General features: G+C 39.1%; 1 protein-coding gene across 1 annotated transcript in view; it reads right to left on the minus strand.

The window, feature by feature from the left end:
- The window catches only part of TSEN15 (tRNA splicing endonuclease subunit 15), a 30,656-nt gene extending 21,112 nt beyond the window's left edge, over nt 1–9,544 (minus strand). The window contains exons 1-2 of the mRNA XM_075182667.1: nt 9,420–9,544; nt 5,976–6,057 (exon numbers count right to left, since the gene is read on the minus strand). Of these exons, the coding sequence (XP_075038768.1) occupies nt 5,976–6,057; nt 9,420–9,506 (169 nt within the window). The 5' untranslated portion in view covers nt 9,507–9,544. The remainder of the gene's footprint in view (nt 1–5,975; nt 6,058–9,419) is intronic.
- Nucleotides 9,545–11,455: the final 1,911 nt, after the last annotated feature.

Genomic DNA, 11,455 nt, shown 5'->3' on the forward strand with positions numbered 1-11,455 from the left:
TGTGTTTCTGTCTGTGAGTGTGTTAGGGAATTTAGACTGTAAGCCCCAATAGAGCAGTGACTGATGTGTGCGAGTACAGCGCTGCGGAATTAGTGGCTTTTAATACTCATTTTATGCGTTAACACAAGAAAAATGCGCTAAAATATAACAAGCTACCATTCAATAATGTAGTTCACACAATTGCATTCTAAAATTGTAATTATGCGTTGTAGACTTTAACCCACATCATAATCTAATTTTAAGTTAGGTGCAGTCGTGGCCAAAAATATTGGCACGCTTGTTTTGTTTTTGCTTTTTTTTGGAGGGACGGGTGTAATAATGCACCATTTCTTCCAGAAAATTGTGGAAATGAAAAACATTTTTATATCCACATACATTACAAAACATGTAGATAAGGCTCTGGACTTTTACTTGTCATTCACGTTCTACTCACGGCAAGATTTACATATATTAGTGGAAACTTGTGGCAAACTCTGGATAAAAACTTGGTCAACTGATGTCTCCTCAAAAATAATCTAATCTCAGTTCCCTTTCAAGGATGACTGAATTTTGGTTCTGAGTTTTAGAATAACTAAATTACCAATGAAACTGTGTCTAAACCAGATTATCTATTTTTGGGGATTCATATTTCAGACAATTGTGTCCTCAACACTGTGCTAAATTGTTACTACTCAAACTTGTATATTCTTCCAAAAAAGGATGGTATCCGTCACCCAATCCTGAGTTTCACGTTTTCACATTTTATTCCCAATCGTGAATTCAGAGATCTAGCTTTTGGGTTAATATGGTTACCAAGAGTTTTCAGAAGTCATAGTAGTGGTTGCTTCCAGACTTCCAAGGAGGAATGCGTATCTTTAACAGCAAATCTAAATGCTTTATTAATAAAAGTATTGGAAGTTATTCACAAATGAACATCACTTAAAACAATTCAAAACTTCAGGCGGATAAGAAATTATCCCAAGATGTCTCTGGAACCTTCACATTCCATTACTATTTTGAGTCTTCAGAACAAAATCAGGGGAAAGTGTTTCTTCAAGAAGGCAAAATTCTGAAATTATTCAAGGTGATCTAGAGTCAAGACTGTTCTGAACATAATTCAAGCAAAAACAGTGACAACCTTCACATTCTGCATTTAATGGCAGGTTAACTAGAGGCTGGTATATTTTCACATGTTAACATGCAATAGCTGTATGCGACAATCGGTGGAACTAAAATCCATAAGATTTATCTCAACTTACTTTTTTAACCCACAAAATGCTCAAAAGACTGAAGAAAAGGATTAATCCATATATGGAGACACAATCGGTGTTAGGGTCTAAAATACAAAAATTCCCCCATCAACATTTTTGAGCTCATTACAGTCAAACCTGACCTTCTCAATTGGGATAATTAATATCTAGATCAAGCCATAAAGAATTCAAATCATAAAGTTACATATAAGTATGGATGATCCTCAAATGGGCAGTCTCTCATGTGTTGAGCCTTACTATGACTTTCCATCAGGGATTTGATAGTCTACCTTCCAGTTATCTATGTAGTCACTCCATGGACCTGGGGCAGTGCATGTCCCACAATGAGAATATTCATGTAGTTCTTATAGCACTGTCTTGGCCTTGCAGTTGGTACTTCCTTCTCCTAATGTGTCCATTCGGACACCGTGGAAAATTCCACAGAGACCCCCAACCTTCCCTCCCAAAGAGCAATGCTTCACTTTAACTATTTGACCACATTACTCAGAAATCGCGGATTTGTAATAAGGTCTAGATAATATTTGTAACTTAGGTGATTTTAAGCATCCTGGTCAGATGCTAAAATCTCTCAAATTCTGGACTGTCTCCAACCTAGATTTTCAAAAGGTCTAGTTGTCTAAACGTTAAAAGTGCACATATGTGCTTTGTCTTAAAAAGTTATCATCCACATGCTACTCCTTACATTAAGAAGATCAGTCCGCAGCAGGACTCCTTCAATCAACTATTAAAGATCCTGTCCCACCCTGGAACCTCAACAATGCTCTAATTAAACCTCCATTTGAATCAAAGACAAAATTTGACTTTTATGTTACCATAAAAAAGTTACTTTTCTGTTGGGTATCACTTCTGCCAGACAGGTCCCTAAATCACTGGCCCTTTCAGTTAAGGAACATGTCATTTTCCAAATAGACAGAAGCTCACATAGAAAGCATTGGTCACAGCCGTATTTCCAAGGTCAATAACTGAACATCCTGGAAAAGCAGGGCAATCTTGCAAAAAAAAAACAAAAAAAAAAAAACTGATGAGAGAAGGAATACACCGATAGTTGTGTGCAATAACTGCAGATGAGATGGTCATTATTTTTGATCTTTACAATATGAACTGCATTGATCATGGGATTATGAGAAGTCATTTTTATTAGGACAGCTAATATCTCAAGAAAATGTTACTACAGACAATATAGGGCCTTTCGCAGAGATGAACTTAAGCCAGTTTGTGTAGCATAAATAGCGCAAATCTGCACACCCACAAAAGATAAAAGATGCCTAGGCGCCAATGCAAACTTGCGTGTATCCGACGCATGCACCTCTTTACAACTGGAGAGGCGGAACAAGGAAAGAAAGGGGTGTGCAAACACAGGCCGGGTTCCGAAAGAGTTACTGGCCCTTTCTGTTAAGGAACACGTTGCTTTCCATATAGACAAAAGCTTTTCTGATTAGTTTTAATCCCAATTTAATTTTTTAGTTCATATAAATCAATATATAGTAGTCTTTTTGTCCCAATCCCAAACATTCTAAAGAAAAATATCTACACAACTCAATGTGGTGATGGCACTTCTTTTACTACATGGCCAAGGTGGCTCCTGCTTGTTCCTCTAACAGTCAGTTAATCATCTTCACAGCTCAAAAAAAAGGAGGACAAACCCCTTTCAAAATCAGTTTCAGCACACTACACAAGAGCGCTCTGGACTTGTTGAAACTAGACTAATTCTAAACAAGTATACAGCAAAGAGTCATGGTCATCTTTGCCAAAATCTATATATCAACGATCACTCTTCTTCTTTGGGAAACCTATATCACCCATAAGGAAACGTGAGTTCTTACATTCCTTCAAAAAGGGGGAAGAACAAGATAGAGCCCCCAACTCAGAAACTAGGCATGCTGAAGACATCACCAAAAGAAAAGCTACCTTCCAAGTAAGGGAACAAAGTTCAGCCGACTGTAAGGGTCAAAAGGATCCTTAATCAAAGCCTGGAGAATCAAATTCAAGTCCCATGGCTCGACAGGATGAACAAATGGAGGCAAAATATGAAGCGCTCCCTGAAAGAAAGTATGAACTTCCGGGAGGGAGGCAAGTTTATGCTGGAAACAAATGGACCACGCTGAAACCTGCAATTTCAATGAGGCTAAACGCATCCCCTTGAAGAAAGGCCAGCATCCTAGAGAGCTTGAAACGGGAAGTGTGAAAATGATTTGATTCACACCATAAAACATAAGTCTTCCATGATCTGTAATAATTAGCAGCTTATGAAGGCTTCCTGGCCTTGATCATGGTCTTAACTACTTTAGAAAAACCCCTTCAAAATCATGGTTTCAATAGCCACGCCGTTAAAGTCAGCCGACCTAACGAGTGGCACGAAGGGGACCCTGAGTGATTAAGTCTGGCCTGAGAGGCAGTGTGAACGGAGGTTCTACTACCACTCCTAGCAGGTCTGAGTACCAGGCTTGGCGCAACCAGTCCGGAGCCCCTAAGATGACCTTCACACGTTCCTTCTTCAGTTTCTTGAGAACCTTCGGAATCATAGGAAGAGGAGGGAATAGGTAAACTAAGTGAAACTGCCAAGGGATCACTAGAGCATCCACGAATCCCGCCACGGGGTCCCTGGTATTTGAGCAAAAGAGAGGAACCTTGAAGTTCAAACACGAGGCCATCAGATCTACTTCTGGACAACCCCAGCGTTGAACCAGGAGATGGAAGACCTCCGGATGAAGGGACCATTCTTCTGGATGAACTCTGTTCCGGCTGAGATAATCGGTCTCCCAGTTGTCCACACCTGGAACGAATAATGCTGATATAATTGGAATGTGTTTCTCTGCCCACACCATTATCCTTAGGTCTGGATCGCTATCTGTAGGGCCTTGCACAGAATACCGCAGGCTGGAAGCCCTGTGGTGAAAAACTGGCATCGAGGAAACTGAAGTAAGTCTATGCTGTACCCCCTCGTGTCAATGCCACTGATTCAAGGGTATAATGATGATTCCAGCCATCTGCCCCAAAAAGCAAAACACATGCCCCCACCACATTTCTGTGTGTGTGAAGGTCACATCATGCTGAAGCCGACTCTGTCGGCTTAGGATGTCCCCTACATGAGGTACCCTTGCCCCTACGGAAACAGACCCTAGCGGGGGCATATGACTGCCCCTAGCAGGGAATCCTCTGGATCTCTGGAAGGGCCGAAAGGACCGAAACCTAGGCTGTGTAGGCCTGGTCTGAGAGACAGGCAAGAAAGGGCTCTTCCCTCCCAAAGCCTCCGAAATGAGCTGGGGTAATCTAGCTCCAAAGAGAGAGGAGCCATCAAATGGAAGAGCTTAGCAGCGAGAGAATTGACATCCAAAGAAGTCTACCCTACAAACTCCAAAGCCTCTCTAATATGATCAGAGAGCACCATTAATTCGTCACTAGGGGCTTCATCCCACAGACCCTTTGACAACTGCTCTGACCATGCTTGGATAGCCTTATTGACCCGGGCCGTGGACATGGCCAGCCTGAAAACACTACTAGCTGCTTCAGAGGCTGACCTGAGCGGAAAAAAAAAAAAAATCAAAATTTTTGTCTGTGGCATCTTTGAGGGAAATAACACCTCAACTAGTAAAGTGGTTGTTCTAGTCAACCTGACTATGGGAGGTTCCACCCTTGGAAGTGCCTCCCATTTGTCACAATCTTTAGCTGGAAGAGGATAGAGCGTTTTAAACTCCGCTGGCATGGAAAAACGCTGATCAGGCTTTTTCCAGGCGTCTGAAATAATTTCCATTAATTGAGCCGAAGGAGGAAAAGAAAGTTGTTTCATTTGTTTTTTAAAGAGGGAAAAACCAGCTCAGGGACCCGGGGTGGAGGAAGCCCGCAGACTATCCACCCCCTGAGAGGCATCCCTGAGCCCAGAATTTTCCCCCCTGTAGAAAAAACAAAAACGAATAACATTAAACATGCCCGACTCCTGAGACACTAACACTAAACTGAATATCCTTCCTGTGGGAGGGGTATAGCAGGGGTGGAGTGTCACTCACAGATTTAACTGTTTAAGTGCCTGGACTCCTGGCACCACCTACTATACTCTTATGTATAGCAATGTCCCCCAATTGGACATATGAGAAAATGGAATGTGGATGAGTCAGATTTAAATTCAAACATTTCTCCTGTTTCCAGTCAGCACAGAATTATAACCCAGTGCCTGTCCCGATACCAAATGGTTTGGGAAAAATGGAACCAACGGTAATTAATTCCTTTTTCTTTTCTTCATGGTATGAACTTTGCACAGAAACCATTACAACAGCTATTGCAGCTTGCAGATGCAACATTATCATACACAGTAATACTACAGAAGTCAGAGCTGTGGTCCTGCATTTGCCAGAAACAGCAGGATGACTGACTTCAGCAGAGAGTGCTAAATAGGAGGAAACCACAAGCTTCTACATGGTGTTAGAGGGTAGAGTCACAGACCATTACACAGTGCTAAAATGAGAGCCACAGGCCACTGAAAAGTGCTAAATGGGGGTAAAGGTTACAGACTGCAACAGGGTGCCACAGGAAGGTATAATATGCTGATTACATATTGTTTACCTAACACACATCAAAAAGAATATGTGTGGATTGTCAAATGTACAAATTGGTAGATACCAACTTTAGAATAAATTTGTCCAAGCCTTAATTATACATTATTGTTATCTGTCTTTAAGACATGGAGGAAAAATACAGCACTACTCTCAGTCTTAATCTTATTGAACTTACCTTCTAAAAGATCCATGTACACTAGAAAGGCCGCATAAACTTGTGCACTGTCTGCTACATCCAATGCCATCATCTCCTTAAACTGCAAAAGAGAATTGAATAAACAAAACCCCTTATTGTAATGTGACTTTGTGGTAAAAGTTTGAGTTGTTTTCAGCAAACAAAATATAATATGGGCGATCTACCAACTTGTCATGAGGTCAATACGCTCTTCTCCCGCTCCCCCATGAAAACACAAAAAACCAAACCAAAAATAAACATCCTGGACTAACTAGGAAGTAAGGATCCACATTGTGATAACCTATGTTTTTGGCTTTAATGATTGCAAGGCATTAGTATCAATTTAGAATTATTTTTTTTAAAACCTTATATGGTAATAGCAAAAGTAACCCCAACGTGCTCAGTGTGGATTATAATTGTAGAAATAAAACTTATGTTTGGACAGGGATTCCCAAACCAGTGTGTCAGAACACCAGGCTGCATGTGTCACATAATGTACGAATAGTAGAGGAAAATCTCTAAAATAATATTTATATAGGAGCACTTATTTATTAGTGACACAACTTAGATATAATGCCCTTTGGGTTTCCATTACATCTATTCAGAATTTCATATTTATCATGTTTCAAAGGATTTCTCACAATAAAATGGATCTTGTATCATCAGGGTCATCAAAGGCGTCACAGTACCAAACAGGTTGGTAAAAATATGAGTTATTGTGGCGTTAGTGAATGTGGATGCAGCGTAAGCACTTTTCCATGATTCAGCTGGCCAAATGGGCCAATCCTGATGCTAGGCCCAAGCACTGAGCAACAGGATTAATGTACACTTTGGCAATACACATTGATGGTAACAATGATGTTCAGTGCTTGAATGGAATCACTTGTACATTTGGTCCTGTTAGTGTAGCGAACATACACACACGCTCTTAGCAGTTATCTTCCCAATATCCAACATGCGTAACAACGACCCTAACAAAGGAATTCTATAATTAAGTATACAGTTATTCCTAAAACAGCAAACAATACATTTGCCTACTGGTCCAGCTAATGTAGGTACAATTTGCAAATAAACATTCTCATAAACAAGTGCCATGAACAGTAGATTTATTGTAGGCTGGTGACTTTTCATTACAAAGCCTCTAAATGGAGGCCGCATGCTCCGCCATTACTGGACCTGGGCTGTCATTAACAGTTGAGGAGTCCTTTGAAGGGTTCCTGCCCCTCCGATCACCAGCACACAGTGCTTAATATGAGTGCAGTGTGCAAAATGTATTTGTATGCAATTTTGTATTCATTGGTAGGAAGATGCCTGGATGATGTCAATTAGAATTGTGTAGAGGGGGGATCATTATGTCCAGATAAATAATCATATTGAATTTATTTGTGTAAATTAAAGAATTAAAAAAATGTTACCCTGCATATCACCAAGATGTAAAAATCAGTCGAATCATGAAGTGGATAAAACACTGTGGTTATATTTTATGTTTACCTGCTGGCTTACTTTAAACTGGTCTCCACTGTTTTTTGCTTTCAGAGACAACTAGAAAAATTGGCATTTGACATCATAAAGCACCAGGAGAGGGCTTTACAAATTTTAGCCCGGGGGCAAGACTCGACTCAGCAATCTATTTTAAAGGGGGGAAAAGATGCAGGTGGCCCAGGCAGTGACCCAGCCCAAGGTAACCCACTACTGAATGGCCTGGGGGGACAGATGCCCCCTGCCCCCTAGCCCAGCCAGCCCCTGTAAAGCACAGATGTCTTTGCTTTGCTCCTAACTCTAACTGAGTCCTAGATGTCTCTACACTTAGAACAACATTGTGAGGATTGACATAAATGAAAATATATATTCTTGGGCTTTCTTTTTGTTATGTGAAAAACAGACATGAGGGCATTTGTGAAAGTTGATACCCAAGTACTGTAACCCATAGAGACCAGATTATATATTTTAGAAAACAAAGGCAAATGTCTGGCAAACAGGAACTTTTTTTGAACAATTATTTATGCCCCATTTTTCATAAATATTTCAGTTACAGAAACATCAAACTGACCCATTGCATCTGGAAGCTATTTGTCCTGAATCTAGCACTACCTGAAAGAATGAACTGGGCTCAGTTAATTTAATACTTTATAGGAAACTAGTGTTTTACATCAATACATTATTTGATCTCAGGTTAATTAAGCCAGTTACTAAGTCAGTGCTAAGTTCATCTATAAGATGAGACAAATTTAAGAAGAATCGCTCATTTCATTAAGGTCTGAAGCTGCACACATCACTAATAAGACTTATTGAACATTGTATTTCACTGGATATATGGACATTCTTTTCTTCAGTGATATTACAGAATATTGACTCTGTGTTCTAACCCTGCACTGGGAATCGGAACTTGATTTTGTTTCATTTTAAGCGCATGTTATATTTCAAACTCATGGTATTAGGGCAGCAAGTTTTTTTGCAAGATACTGAGAAACCTGAACAGATTATTCTAACCTGTAATATCCTCATCACATGAATCTTTACACACTGGTTTAGCGTCTTACTTATTAAAACAAATTATTTTTTATCAATTCCTTTACCGATACTTTAAAAATAATACTAACAATAATATTATATTTATTATTAACCTTTATCTATAGGGCACCATGAGGTCCACAGTGCCGTACAGAGGGAAAACAACAAGACTGTACATGGTATAACAACAGTACCAAACATTTAACAAATAACACTACAACTCTCAGCACAGCTACTGGAGTGCTAGGGGATATTGGGGCCTATTTATTAATCATTATTTTACTGTAAATTCCCCAAAAACTGCCATTTTCAGGGAATACACGCAAAGCTAAGAATTATTCTAAATTATTAATAGAGCATCGCAGCAGTTATGATAAATATATTACTTTTCAGGTCTGCTCTATTGGGACAGCATTGCGGTAGAGGAATCTTCGGATCCCTCACCACATCTTACTGCTCTCCCCTCAGAGGGGTCTTCGCAGGAACAGCAGTCTTCCGTGACTACTGTTCATTTTGAAGATTTTTAATAAACACACGACCTTTCAATTCTTATCTTTGCGTTAAGGATTGAAAGGGTTCATGTTAAAAATGCTGTCATTAATAAATAGGGACCACAATCTTTACCTGCCCGTGTTCCCTATCCTTACCTATTGCGCCTATTTTCCCTATTATATTAATAACTAATATGTTCAATAATTCACAGTAGGCAGTATGTTATTCCTTGTAACACACAGGTTTTCCAAATGAACTCACCATTTATAAAGATATTATTTACAGGAATATATACTTGTAATAGTATTTGTGTATTCGATATAAATAGAAGCCACTAATGTTTTACGTGTAATAGTACTTCCAAGGAGTATTTATGCCTCCTGTTAGAATTGCAGCCCCGATATAGTGACATTGACAGAGAAAGTCAGGACACATCCTAACCTTTGGATGTTCCAGAATCCAGGGCTCCTCATCTCCCCCAGTACAGGTTCTTAATTCAGCAGCGATTCCTAATCCCCCGGCGTCCATGACAACCGGACTGAACGGTACGCACAGATACTCTTCCCCCGGTAACATACTCCTTATAGCTGGAGTTCCGGGAACACAGTAACACTAACTCCTCTGAGCGTCCTGTATAAGTCATTCCTTCATGGTAAAAATAAGATGATATAATTGTCTGTCAGTGCGGAACGGGTGTATGTATTTAAAACAGCATTGATTATAATAAAGCACTTGGTATTGCGCATACGACTGTTCTAGAAGGTTATGAAGTATACAAGTAGCGGAGAACACGAGTTGAAGTTTCATTATAACCTGTGTTCCTTAGTTCCGTCTATAGTGCCTAGGGGCCAGTACAGGTTTTAAAGACTAGTGATTGTTTTTCAGCACGGAGTGACTGCACAATAGTCTTTGTATTCTTAATATTGTATTGAATATTCAATATCTATTTTTACCCTCTTAGCTTTATAGGATCTTTCTTATTGATGGGGAGTAATTAAAATGCAAAACAATGATCCGAAGATCGCACTTCAGCAATGTTTTCCCCATAGGCTAGAATGGATAATGTCATCTTCATATGGTGTTAACCAAGGGGCTCAAGCTCCAAAAAAGCTAGACTTTTTGGAGCTTGTTAAATGCTTCCGGATCGCAGTCCCCATTGAAAATTATGGGGACTGCAGTATAATGCGAAACTTAACCTACTGTTACATAGTAACAACATAAAAAATCTGTTTCCGAATGGTTTATGGCTTAACAAATAGGCCCCAATGTGATTGAAGCACTCACTCACTAGCAAAATGTACCTGGAAGTTATTTTAAAACTGCCAACTATGGCGTTTAGTTTGTTAATTGGGATTTTTGCCACTTACATTTACTGAATAGGCATTAAAACTTAATGATAAAACTGGTAGTTACATTTTGAGCTATCACCAAAATACCCTGAAAAAAAACGATAAAACTGTGATATTTTACTGCCACTACTAAGATGCAGATGACATATGTAGGATGGCCAGCTCTTTTTGGAAAATATTCCTGTTTCTGATATCTTTATGTCCTTATAACTGCATTGGCACCAAGTTCTACATTGGCCACATCAAACCAAGACATACATAAAATGCTTTATTAACTGTCTCTTGACCCTATTGTTCTGGCTGCTGTTTTTATCTTTTTAATACATTTAAACACAGTAATGCTCACACAGATGTAAAACGTTGTCTCGGCAGCAAACATACCTTTTCAGATGTCATTGACCTATTTTTGCCCAAATTGTGCTCTTTATACAAGTTTTCTCATGTTTAGCAAGTGAAGGTGGTGATGAATACTGGGGTGCAAAATGTAGCTCTTTCTAATGAGAGAAGTACCGTAGGTCAGACTAGAACATAACTAGTTGAGTGTTGTATATGCACATTTATTCTTTTTATATTGCAACCAAACACCCAAAAATATTTTGAATTGAACTACAAATTATTTAATTTATCTTTAAGTGATGGAAATTACATATATTTCCTGTACTGTTTTTGTGTACTCTGCTCCTTATCTCAAACCAGCCCCATTAAATTAAAAGCATTCACATTAGATAAACTAACCGATTTCTTCCCCCGACCAGTCCCAACATTAAGTGAATAGTATTCCCATTTATTTAACAGACTTATTTTCAGCCCTCATCATCCCCAACATTAAAGTAATAGCATTCCCATTTAACAGACATATTCCCCCTCATCAACCCCAATATTACATTAATAACATAACAATCAATAACACATTTAATAAACCAACCAATTTTAGCCCTCACCAGTCCCGGCATTAATAGCTTTGCCATTTATTACAAAGGCCTATTTTCCCCCACCAGCCCCACAATCAAATTAATGGCGTACAAATTTCCACCACACCTAATAGAGATTATTATTATTAATAAACATGTCACCGCCTTTTTGAAAATAGTTCTTATTTATATTTCATAATTAATTACTTATTATATT

This window comes from Mixophyes fleayi, chromosome 8 (assembly GCF_038048845.1).
Source record: "Mixophyes fleayi isolate aMixFle1 chromosome 8, aMixFle1.hap1, whole genome shotgun sequence".
Lineage (NCBI taxonomy): Eukaryota > Metazoa > Chordata > Amphibia > Anura > Limnodynastidae > Mixophyes > Mixophyes fleayi.